General features: G+C 43.8%; 1 protein-coding gene across 1 annotated transcript; it reads left to right on the top strand.

The window, feature by feature from the left end:
- Window positions 1-10,400: 10,400 nt before the first annotated feature.
- LOC121805332 (ATP synthase epsilon chain, chloroplastic) lies at window positions 10,401-10,912 on the top strand. Its single transcript, XM_042205140.1, has one exon. It carries the CDS (start codon window positions 10,494-10,496, stop codon window positions 10,893-10,895), a length of 402 nt encoding a protein of 133 aa, XP_042061074.1. The 5' UTR covers window positions 10,401-10,493; the 3' UTR covers window positions 10,896-10,912.
- Window positions 10,913-12,834: the final 1,922 nt, after the last annotated feature.

Raw genomic sequence — 12,834 nt, forward strand, 5'->3', positions numbered from 1 at the left:
TTGATCAACCCGATTGTCTAACTTGACCAACCCGGCTACCCTTTATTTCGACCATTCTATTGCTATCCCCTCTTGTTTTCCTTGAAAAACTTCATCTCTTTGACCATCTCTCCTCATGTGATATGAAACTTGAATTTGGTTTTAAGGCTTCAAAGAACGGGTAAGAGTGTATGGGCTCAACGTGGTTAACTAAGGGGTGCCTTACTTGATGAGGCGGGTTTCATGGAACGAAAGAAGAAAACGGCTCAACTGGTTAAGTCCTAATGCCTTTAGTCATTACTACTTGTGCAATTTTCATCTCAATATCAAAATATAGCCTCTCGTAATATTTTTCTTTGTAAAAATAATAGAAAGTGTTCTATTCTTGGCTTATAACTCACTTATAGAGAGGCTTCACAGTTGATTAAAAATTGAGCGTTTCCATCATACTTACGTCGTTCAAACTTATAAAGTTTTTGCAATCAAGTTTTTTTTACATGTAAGCATACCGACTCCTTTTTCTAACTCTTCCAAAAGGCAATCAAGTCTTCCACCTATTCAATTTCATGCACACTGCCTATTTATTACTAACTGGAAATTGTCTTTTTGAAATTTTTTTAAGCATGTGTGATCCTACTGTAACTAACCCGTCCCCCCTCCCCACTGCATACGAACTCGTCCTCGAGGGACTGGATGCAGTGGAAAAAAGGGTTAGGCACAGGCAACGACATAACAACAAACAAGGGAAACTTTTCACACTTAGACCAGACACTGGGCTAGGTGTGAGACAGTGCCGACAATCAAAACATGCTAACAAATATAGAAAAACAACAACAAAAGACACATAAGGCAGGCAAAAAAGAAAAATGGCATGCATACTTCTCACACTTAGACCCAACACAGGTCTAAGTGTGATGCGGAATAGAATGACAGTTATACATATCAAAAACAAATTAAAACTAAAATTGTTTTGAAATTAACGTGAGCTGAGATGGGGGGAGTTGTACTCAATGATTTCCGGAAGGATTACTGGGAGAGACTAAGGTATGCTTGAAGGATGACGGGTGCCGATACGGAGGAGAGGTTGTAGAGGGAGGTGGTGGTCGTCTGGCAGGGGGTCTAGTCTTGGATGGTTCCCAACAACCTAGCCACCAGCTGCATCAATGTCTGCTCCACTCGGAGCTTCCATGCACTGTCAGTGCTTGCAGTCTCCTCCTGCTCCATCCTTGGAGTGGGCGCGTGGTGTGTATCCTCCTTTTCTCCATCGGCAAGGGTTGCTGATGTCTCATCTAGCCTTCTTCTCCTCTAGGGCTGGCTTCTTTGTTGCTCCCGCCGACCTGCTGCGTAAAACTGGAAATTCCCTCATTGCGTCTTCTCTAAAACCTGAATTCTAACCAAGAAGTCAAGGTCAAATATTTCTGGACTAGGGCAAAGGATGGGGCGTCCGACATTCTTCACGGTCCAGTTTCTCCTTAGATAGGCACCGAGGAGGTGGCAGACGTTTAAATGGCGGGCAGCATGGGTAGCCATTTGGTTTATGGAATAAGCCAGCCAGAACCCAAGGTGGACTTTCTTCTGTTCTGTCATGCTCCACATAATGTAGAGCTCGGCTAGAGTGAGGATTGCCAGTGTATTACCTTGCCCGAGGAGATTACAGGCCAGGTAGACCTGGGCTAGGCGGAGGGCAGGATCAGCGATAAGATGTCCTCTGGATTCAGAGGTTCTGAAAATAGGGGCGCGTCCACCGCATATGGCCTTCCAGACGGCCTGCTGATCGAATTCGGGTTTCCTCTGTGGGAGACCGATATCGCGCCCAACCCAAACCCCATTAGTCACCTGACTCTCTGTATAGAGGCCCATCCGAATAGAAAATTCATTTAGGCTCATTAGTTGGTCCTGGCCAAAGACCCTAAAGGAGATACTTCTTTCGTTCAGATCTGAGCTTCCGGAGAATTGGAAGGATGTGAAGAACTCCTTGGCCAGGTCCTCCGGCACAGGAGTCTCATCGACCTCTAGCAACCATTCAAAACTGATGCCAACAATGTAGGCAGAAACTTCCCATTCATCTCTATCTTTTCCAGGGATGGCTGGTGCAGCATCTTCCCCGCCTTTAACTTCTTCTGGGAAGTCACCCTTTGGTGTACCTCCCTCTGCATTTTAGGATCATTGAATTCCAACATCTTTTGTCGAAGAGCAGGGGTCAACACCACATGCCGAGGAGAGTAGGACGTGGAAGGAGAGGTTGCAGGCCTTCCTTGTTGTCTTCTGGACGTTCGGGTCCAACGCAATTCCTGTCCCGTCGAATTACTGCCCTCATCTCCTGGCCGTGGGGAAGCGGGTGCGGAAGCATCTGCAACGGCGACCGCTGTGTTAGCTGGGCGGCTTCTCTTGGGAGTAGGGAGAACACTTTCCTTCCCCTTCCTCTTTTTCTCTCTCTTCTCCCTTGCCAGGCTGCCCTCGGTAGCCTATCTCTCCTCTCCAGCCTTCTGGATCTGAAGCTCTTCTGGTTCCTCTTCATCCACCAGCCTCTGTACTGTGCGTTCCCTCTGTACCACCATTCCCTCCTCACCCTGAATTTTTAGGCTTTCTGCTACCTCCAGGAGCTTGTCCATTGTCGTGCGCCTCGTTTGACGGCGTAACGACTCCTCCTACTCTTTCTCCGTCTCTCCATAGTCGAACAACGGGCGGAATTCCTCTACCTCTTCATCGTTGATGTTACCGATCTCAGTCAAATGTGGCTCATGGATCGAAGTGGAGCCGCCACCGCTTGCTGGCGACGGAATAGTGAATGGCTGCCCATAATCTTCTCTCAATCCCTCTTCATTGGAGGCGTCTGCGCTGCATTGCATCGGCTGGGTTGGGGACGAAGGTGTAGGTTGGGTGGGAGATGGTGGAGGTGATGTAGGAGGGCTAGGTGGGGTCTTTAGTTTAGAGGACGAAGCAGTATTTTTAGACCGGGAAATCCCAAATCTAGCTTTGAGTTCGGCATATGCTGCTGCATCGTCCAACTAGCGGGGTATACTCCGGAGGATTTTATCGAGGTTCCGTAGAGTTTCCTTATCTACTTCGGAACGTGGAATGGCGGTGCTGGTTTGCTGTGGGGCGGTGGTCGTCGTAGAAGGGTTAGGAATTCCTTGACGACCTTGGGATGAAATTTCTCGGTCACCACCGTCGGCGCCGGCACTGGATGATGAAGAAGGAGTGAGAATTTGCTCGATCAACATCTTTGCTAATAGTGGTGATGGGTGCTGGTGGAGAAAGTGTTTTAGGTGAGGGTTCAGAACTTGGAGCGGTGTGGAGGGAGTAAAAGGAATGCACTGTAGTCGCTTTTAGTTGAAAGTGAAATCCGGCTCTGAGATCTACCTATTGAACTGATATCACGACTGTTGGGATCTCTGACGGTTGAGATTTCTGCGACTGTTCATGTACGGGCGCGCCTTTTCAGAGTGCCAGCTGGCTTAGCTTCCCTGATACGCTTTCTCCTTCTCCCTGGGACGTTCCTTTATTGCGACAGTTGGCGCAGCCTGGCACTTCTACAATGACTCCATATGTCCTATCACCACCTGTCCCTGATCAATTAAATCACTGTGGCCATTGGTTAGCTTTCGTTGCACTGATCAAGTGGTAAGTTAAATCCAGATGCAAACTCAATAATTCCACTTGATCAGTTTCTTGCCTCCACTTTCGACTTTTAATTTTCTAAGACATAAAAAGAAACTAACTCTTCGAAAAAACTATTTACACTAGCTACAAGGATTTGACCGGGTTCCCCTAGGACGTCACTTGATCAGTTTAATAGTTTTAGAATTTGTTGTTTGATCAAGCGGACTAAACAGGAGTACCCGATCACTCCATTTACCTGGTCACTGGCTGAGATTGGGCAGGGTTGGTGGAACTTCTTCCACCATGCCTGCTTCGGCCTTGTCTCTGTAGGGTTCAACCCGATGACCCTTTCCCACGAAGGAGAGCGAATTGGGGGGGGGTCTTCTTTGTGCGTGTTTGCCTCCAATGTGTATGTCGCCATGGTGGTATTAGGGTTCTCCCATTCCGGTTTCCGCTTCCTGGATATTAGTTTGTTTTGATACTGAAATGGTAACCCTTCCTATTCACCGATTGGCTCTTCCTTCCTTGAGGAGAGGTCGGTCACTCCTTTTTCCACCGTGGCTGGATGTATGTACCAATTTGGGTTCATCTCCATCAGGTCTGCTGTTTTCCATTTGACTCCTTCCCTACTCGGTCTCAGTTTTTCCATCAATTGTCCTCCCTGTTCTTGCAGATCTAGCTTGTGATTCTTCTGATTGGAAAAATCCTTGAGAGAAACTGGCGACCCAGGTAAAGACAATAGCTGCCTCGTAGGCGAGGGACTCGCTTCCAGCTTTCTTCTCAGTGGAATGGCTTGGTCAGGTGGTTTTTCGATTCTTCTTGGTTGAGTGATTTCTTCTGTCTTGGCTGGTCGTGTTGGCTTGCAGAAATTCATAATTGCTTCTTCAATGGCTTCATCATCCATTTTCGCAGTCATCGTTGCTTCGAACCAATCAGCTGCTTCTCTCTTAAGCTTTTCATTATCAGTGGAATCAGAAGATGGTTTAATGAGGAGTTCAGCATCCAGACTCTTTTGTTCCAGAGGCCTGACGGTATCTACCTGTTGTATGCTTCCGCTGTCCCGTGGCTTCCTTGCAGCTTCATTAATGTCGACTGTAAGTCGTTCTCCATTAAATCGTCCCATGGCGAACATTAATGACTGTGCTGGCGGTGGATAGGAAAGGTCTTCCCAAGAGAATTCCAACGGACTCCTCCGCTTCTGGCTCTGTCATCTTTATGACAAAGAAGTCGGCGAGGTACACAAATTTGTTCACCTTGACGATTTCATTCTCTAGAATTCCCTCGGGGTAAATGCAAGACCCATTCGCTAGCTGTATCACCATATCGGTTTCGACTAGCTTTGCTTCCCCCAGCTTTTCATACATAGAATATGGCATAACATTGATGGAAGCCCATAGGTCGCACATTGCTTGCTCCATTAGAACGTCTCTGATGGAGATTGGAAGCGTAAACACCCCTGGGTAAGCTTTCTTTGGGGGGAGATCACTAGGTTGGATTACACCGGTCTCATTCTCTGCTTCGACCATCTTCCCTTTCCCAGCAGCCTGTTTACGAGTGCTAGACTCCTCTTCTTTTCTGACTTGATCAAGGGCACTGGACTCAAGGCCCTCGTTATTATTGGGTCTGGGTGCTGGAAAACTCGCAGATGAGCTTTGATAAACCCCTTCTGATTTCAGAGTGACCATATTTACATTTTCCTGCCTAGTAGATTGCTGCACTGTAGCCGGAATCTTTCCTTCATTGCCTCTCAGTTCGCCTAGTGTCATGGCGACATGAGATAACTACTTTGTAAGCATCTCGAGTGCAGCCCTCTGTTCCTTCTGAGCTTCTTGTATTTCTCGCATTGCATCCTGGGGTTGATGCGGGATCACCACATCTTCTGAACCTTTATTTTGCTGCATGTTATATCTCTGATTAAATCAGCCTCCTCCCTGGCCTTGCTGGTAGTAGCCGGAAGGTCCATACTGCTCCGGTTGGTTCTGGGGGAAATGATTCTGTTGGTTCCCTGGGAAGTACTGTGGGTTCCCTTGGGGTTGCTGGTTTCCTCTTTGGTATTGCGGGACATAATTCACCACTTGATTATTTGGCTGCCTCCCCTGATTGCTAAACTGAGGGACTTGGTGCTGGTACCCCCAATCTCCTTCCTATTGTCGGCTTGACCAGTTGAACTGTCCTCCACTTGACCAGTTCCCTTGAGGTCCACTTGACCACCCTGCCCGACTTCCCTGCATTTTATTCCCTCTAGTGTTTGGCCTCTCTTGGATTCGAGCAGGCCAGTTGGGTTGCCTGTCAGTGGGTTGTATCTGCTGAATCGAGGGTAGTTGGCTTTGATTTTGATCAGTCCACCTAATGTTTGGGTGGTCTCTCCATGGAGCATCTCTCTGCTTCCCCTGGATCCAGTTGCCATTTGCATTCCAGTGGCCAACGACATTCACTTGGGCCTGCGGCTCTACCTCAGGGGGGAATTCACAGTAATAATAGTGATGCTCTTCTGGTGGGGACGGTTGCGGCACATACTGTGTCTCCTTTGGTGCTGGTGGTGGTGGTGGTCGGACCTTCTCCACTGCCTCAAGCAGCTTCTTCTCCATTTGCTCGAATCGAGCCTCTAGTTTTTCATCGTTGCGCACCTCTGCTGCGTGCACAGCTCCTCTCCTATACTTCCCTCGAGACGTCTCGTACGACCGCTTAGCCTCGATCAGCCTCTCCAGTATATTCTTGGATTGGCTAAATGCGGTTTTCGAGAAATCCCCATGCGCCGCGAGGTTGAGGTTGAGGTCGTTCTTGCTATCCACAGTGAGTCACTGTAGAAAACAGAGTAGATCTCCTTCTCTTCCATCTTGTGGTTGGGGCATGCTTGAAGCAAACCTTGGAATCTGTCCCAGTATTGTCCGAGGGGTTCATCGTACTCCTGCCTAGCTTCTGTAATCTCCCTTTTCAGGGCACTTGTCTTCGATGCTGGGAAAAAACGATGTAGGAATATCATGCGGAATTCATCCCAGGTTCTGATGGATCCTTCTGGCAGCCTTGACAGCCAGACACCCGCATCGCCCTTCAAAACGAAGGGAATAGCTTTGAGCCTGTAATCTTCGGATGTGGATCCAGTCGGCACGGGCTGAATATCACAGTATCTGCAGAACTCCTCCAGGAATGCATACGGACACTCCTTCGAAAGACCGTAAAAGTGGGACAAAACGGACAGTACTCCCGATTTGATCGCGATGGTCCGCATCCCAAGAGTAGCAGCAATGGCATGTGTGGGCTCCTTCTCATCATGAACGTGCAGAGAGCCAATTCCTAAGTCGTCAACAACGAGGGCCATCTCTGCTTGTTCGAGTGGTGGTGGTGGTTGTGTGTTCTGTTCAGCGGCTGTTGCGGCTTATAATGCTACTCTGTAACGAGTGGTGACAACTCCGGCTTCCTGGACTCTCCAATGAGCGTTAGCCTCTCTGTATAGAAAGGGATGATTCCAGTGTCTACCACGTTGGTACCTTCTCATCAACAGTAAAAAAAAAACAAAATGAGAAAACAAAGAAACAAGATTATATACACCTACGCACTACGCACAAACATAAAGTAACACCATGCTTCCCCGGCAACGGCGCCATTTTGGACGGCCTCGAGATGCACAGCGAATTCAGACCAAGTTATATTGAAGATAACTGAACCGATTGGATTAGTTAGCAAATGTCGTTGCCACTTGATCGATGCAAACTCGCTCTCACTCGTTCCTAGCAATGTAATTTATAAATTCCCAATTTTGCACTACTAGCGGAAAGTTCGGGGTCGATCCCACAGAGAAGTTGGTGTGTCGAGTGTGTGAGTAGTGAACATGGGGGAGGGGGGTTGGCTGCTGCCACGCTTTAACTTGGGAGTTTTTAACTACTGATTTACTCTAGGCGGAATTAAACTTGCTCTTGATCAAGGTCAATTTAACTACTGGGTTAAGTGAATTGCAGGCAAAAACGTAACATTAAATGCGAGGATGAAAACGAAATAACTTTGATTAAACTAAAACTGAGAACAGTACAACGAGAAATTTAAACTAAGCTAGAACTTTGGAAACTACGAAAGCGGGTAAAACCGATAAGAATCTCGGCGGGAAACTTTAGAAAACGCAGACAGATAACAAGTATTCTGCAGCGCTTCTTCAATCGCCCTTTCTAACTAAGCAACACTTTATCTAAGCTAAGCTAAGCTAAGCTATCTAGAGAACTGAACTAAGCTAAACTAGACGGAAAGTAAAGGATCCCATCCCTCTTGTGATGGCACATCCTCTATTTATAAGCTCGATTCGGCCTCCAGCTGGATAACGATCTTGACAGGGAATATTCACTTATGCTGAGAATGAGCGACTCATTGATTGCTACTTGCCTTTCTTCTAGAATGACGACGTTTTTGAGTAACAGATTCATGGCTCAGCTCCGTCCTTGCATCTCATATGCCAGCACGTGTCCCCTTCTAGAACGTCGTCCTTGATAACAGAATGGTGCGCCACATCCAGCTCATTTCCTCACGTGTTCTTCTTCTAGAAGCCAGCGGTCCCCGCCTAATTGCTTGATTACTCCCCCTTGATCAACTCCCCCATTTTTGGCCTTTTATCGTCTTTTGTACTTGCTTGATCAGTCTGACTCAGTTGCCTTGGTCAAGCGGCATTTCTGCACATTTAACACTTGTTTTGCGCGATAAAACTGATCAAGTAGCGTATATTTTACCCTTAAACTGATGTATGAAATGAGCCTTATCACCCATGCTTCGTTAGCCCATACTGCTCCAGAAAGAATTCCTAGATTAATAATCCGATAACTCCAATAATCCAATTGTTGAATCAATTATGACTTATAATAATTTATAGGAGAAAAAAAGAAGTTTATTGAAAAACAATTTTTCTTTTTCCTTCATTCATGTATTCGACTTTACCAAGTAAAAATGACTCGTTTAAATTTAATAAACAATTATTCGTAGAAAAAAATCTTCTATTTTTTCTAACTGTAATGACTAGAAGTGATACTGATAATAATGATCCACATAAAAGGGGGTCTCGAAAACTAAGTAATTTTTGCTGGGCCCTTATCGTTTTTTTAGGTTCATTAGGATTCTTATTGGTTGGAACTTCCAGTTTTTTTGGTAGAAATTTGATATCTTTTGTTCCGTCTCAGCTAATCCTTTTTTTTCATAGGGGATCGTGATGTCTTTCTACGGGATTGCGGGTCTCTTTATTAGTTCCTATTTCTGGTGCACAATCTCCTAGAATGTAGGTAGTGGTTATGATCGATTCGATAGAAAGGAAGGAATAGTGTCTATTTTTCGTTGGGGATTTCCTGGAAAAAATCGTCGCATATTCCTCCGATTCCTTATAAAAGATATTCAATCCGTTCGAATAGAAGTTAAAGAGGGTATTTTTGCTCGTCCTGTCCTTTATATGGATATCAGAGGCCGGGGGGCTGTTCCGTTGACTCGTACTGATGAGAATTTGACTCCACGAGAAATTGAACAAAAAGCCGCGGAATTGGCCTATTTCTTGCGCGTACCGATTGAAGTATTTTGAGAAAAGGAACTGGGCTGAAGAACGAATGCTTTCTCAGCAGGAGGGAAAAAACGCAAGAATCCTGTTTTTTCTATAACTAAGTGATACTTTAGGATAAACAGATACAGATAAACCATATCTTGTAAATTTTTTTTCAATCGATCTTTTTATCCTTTCATTTGGGTTCTTTACTACCCAATAATCGGTTTTAATGATAACTGGCCTGGTTCTGTCTTGTTTTGCCGTTCATTTTTTTGACCATCCCAATATCTTTCTCCGAATCAGTCTATTCTTGACTATGGGGAATCATTGGAATTTTTTTGGAAATATTGGATATTTTGATAGAATAAGGGGCTCTTTCGTCTCAAAATATCAAGAATATTCATTACTTAAAGTACGTATTTCGGCCATTCATTGAAAGGAGACATTTGTTTGGAATTTGATGAATTGAGATATCTCGAAACACTTGTATTATTTCTTTAGTCAAATTCCAAGTGGAGTCTTAGTCTATTTCTGTATTCTTTCTAGATTCAAAACAAAATCACAAATCAAATAGATTCATAGGTTTGATGCCTTGTCTACAACTCATGTTTGAAAGAAAGATTCGATTATATAAAGTCGACAGATGGAGTGGGTTAATTAAAAATTAACAGGCGAAAAATGGCAAAAAAGAAAGCTTTCACTCCTCTTTTGTATCTTGCATCTATAGTATTTCTGCCCTGGTGGTATTCTTTGTCATTTACTAAAAGTATTGAATCTTGGATTATTAATTGGGCGAATGTCGGCCAATCTGAATTTTTTTGACTGATATTCAAGAAAAAAGTATTCTAGAAAAGTTCATAGAATTAGACGAAATCGTCTTCTTGGAAGAAATGATCAAGGAATACTCGGAGACATATCTACAAAAGTTTCTTATAGGAATCCACAAAGAAACGATCCAATTAATCAAGATACACAACGAGGATCGTATCCATATTCCTTTGGCAGTAGATCCTTTAGATTCAACCTCAACCATGCTTCAACCTCGGATCGTTGGTGAGGAACATTATGAAACTGCGCAAAGAGTTAAGCAAACTTTACAACGTTATAAAGAGCTTCAGGACATTATAGCTATCCTTGGGTTGGACGAATTATCCGAAGAGGATCATTTAACCGTAGCAAGAGCGTGAAAAAATGAGCGTTTCTTATCACAACCCTTTTTTGCAGCCGAAGTATTTACTGGTTCTCCGGGGAAATATGTTGGTCTAGCAGAAACCATTAAAGGGTTCCAATTGATCATTTCTAGAGAATTAGATGGTCTTCCTGAACAGGCCTTTTATTTAGTAGGGAATATCGATGAAGCTACCGCGAAGGCTATCAACTTAGAAATGGAGAGCAATTTGAAGAAATGACTTTAAATCTTTGTGTACTGACCCCTAATCGAATTGTTTGGGATTCAGAAGTGAAAGAAATCATTTTATCTACAAATAGTGGTCAAATTAGCGTATTACCAAATCATGCTCCTATTGCTACAACTATAGATATAGGGATTTTGAGAATACACCTTAAGGACCAATGGTTAACGATGGCTCTAATGGGCGGTTTTGCGAGAATAGACAATAATGAGATCACTGTTTTAGTAAATGATGCGGAAAAGGGTAGTGATATTGATCCACAAGAAGCTCAGGAAACTCTTAAAATAGCAGAAGCTAGTTTGAGAAAAGCTGAAGGAAAGAGACAAATAATTGAGGCAAATCTAGCTCTCCGACGAGCTAGGACAAGAGTCGAGGCTGTCAGTGCAATTTCATAGCTAGTTGGTGCGTTCAAATAATCAAAAGAGTTTCTAAACCCTATTTTGATTGCATTCACTCGACGGAATCCAATTTTGATACAACGCAATTCAAAAATGAAATAAATAAAACTACAAAATCTATAAAAAGAGAAAAGGGTGGGGCAAAAAACTTATTAGATACCATCGACTCCGGTATCTAATAAGTTCTACCTACTATTGGATTTGAACCAATGACTCCCGCCGTATGAAAGCAATACTCTAACCACTTAGTTAAGTAGGTCATTTATCATCCCCAAAAGAACCAAATGGAACCCATCCCGTCGATGGATTATAAATATCATATTCTTTATAAGCAATAATAATCGAACCAATACCACTCAAAAATTTAGGATGTTGAATCATAGAATATTCATCTTGACAACAAATTATATACATGATAAAATATGCATCACAAGCACTAAGGGCTATAGCTCAGTTGGTAGAGCACCTCGTTTACACGCGCGCCAATGTTTTTTCAGGGGAATCCACCATCCAATCCAAAAAATGGATCTTATTTAGAAATCGACTGATAAGGCTCATTTCATGCATCGGTTTAAGGGTGAAATACATGCTACTTGATCGGTTTATCGCGCAAAACAAGTGTTAAATGTGTAGAAATACCACTTGACCAAGGTAGCAAGGCCAAACTGATCAAGCAAGTACAAAAGGCGATAAAAGGCCAAGAATCGGTGGAGTTGATCAAGGGGAGCGATCCAGCAGTTAGGAGGCGACCGCTGGCTTCTAGAAGAAGAACACGTGAGGAAATGAGCTGGATATAGCGCACCATTCTGTTATCAAGGACGACGTTTTAGAAGGGGACACGTGCTAGCTTATGAGACGCAAGGACAAAGCTGAGTCACGAATCTGTTACCAAAAAGTGTCGTCATTCTAGAAGAACAACACGTAGCAATCAATGAGTCTCTCACTCTCAGAATGAGCGAATATTCCCTGTCAAGATCGTTATCCAGCTGGCGGCCGAATCAAGCTTATAAATAGAGGGTGCACCCATCAGAAGAAGGGATCCGACACTTTTCTTTCCGTCTAGTTTAGCTTAGCTTAGTTATCTTGCGTAGTTCAGCTTTCTAGCTTAGTTTAATTCAGTTCTCTAGCTTAATTAGATAGCTTAGTTAAAAGGGCGACCAAAGGGAGCGCTGCAGAATACTCGTTTCTGTTAGCGTAACTTAAGTTTCCCGCTGGGATTCTTCTCAGTTTTTAAAGCTTTCTTAGTTTCCAAGTGTTAGCTTAGTTTAATTTCACACTGTAATCAGTTTTTATTTTAATCGAAGTTATTTTCGCTTTAAATCCACGCATTTACTTTCCTGTTGTTACCTGCAATTCACTTGACCCAGTAGTTAAATTTCCATTGATCAAGCTAGCTAGATTAATTCTGTCTAGATTAAAAGCAGTAGTTAAAAAATCCCAAGTTAAAGTGTGGCAGCAGCCAACCTCCCATTGTTCACTACTCACACACTCGACACACTAACTTCTCTGTGGGATCGACCCCGAACTTGCCGCTTTACTGTTAAAGTTGTGCAAAATTGGGAGTTATAAATTACTTTGGCAAGGCGGAAAGAGCGAGAGCTAGAGTGCATTGATTAAGTGGCAACGACATTTGCTAACTGATTTAATCGGTTCGATTATCATTTCATATAACTTGATCCGCATTCTATTCGTGTTTTCGACCTCTTTCCAAATCCTTCCGAAATGGCGTCGTTGTCGGGGAAGCATGGTGTTACTTTATGTTTGTGCGTAGTGCGTAGGTGTATATAATTTTGTTTCTCATTTTTGTTTTTCCTACTGTTGATGAGAAGGTACCACCAAGAAGATTACTGGAATCAACCTTTGATATATAGAAGAACTAACACTCAGTGGAAAGTCCAGGAAGCCAGCGTTGTCATCACTCGTCGCAGAGCCGCAT

The sequence above is a fragment of the Salvia splendens genome, chromosome 5 (genome assembly GCF_004379255.2).
Source record: "Salvia splendens isolate huo1 chromosome 5, SspV2, whole genome shotgun sequence".
Lineage (NCBI taxonomy): Eukaryota > Viridiplantae > Streptophyta > Magnoliopsida > Lamiales > Lamiaceae > Salvia > Salvia splendens.

Coding starts and splice junctions, on each gene's coding strand:
- LOC121805332 (XM_042205140.1), top strand. CDS start 10,494: ATGACTTTAAATCTTTGTGTACTGACCCCTAATCGAATTGTTTGGGAT.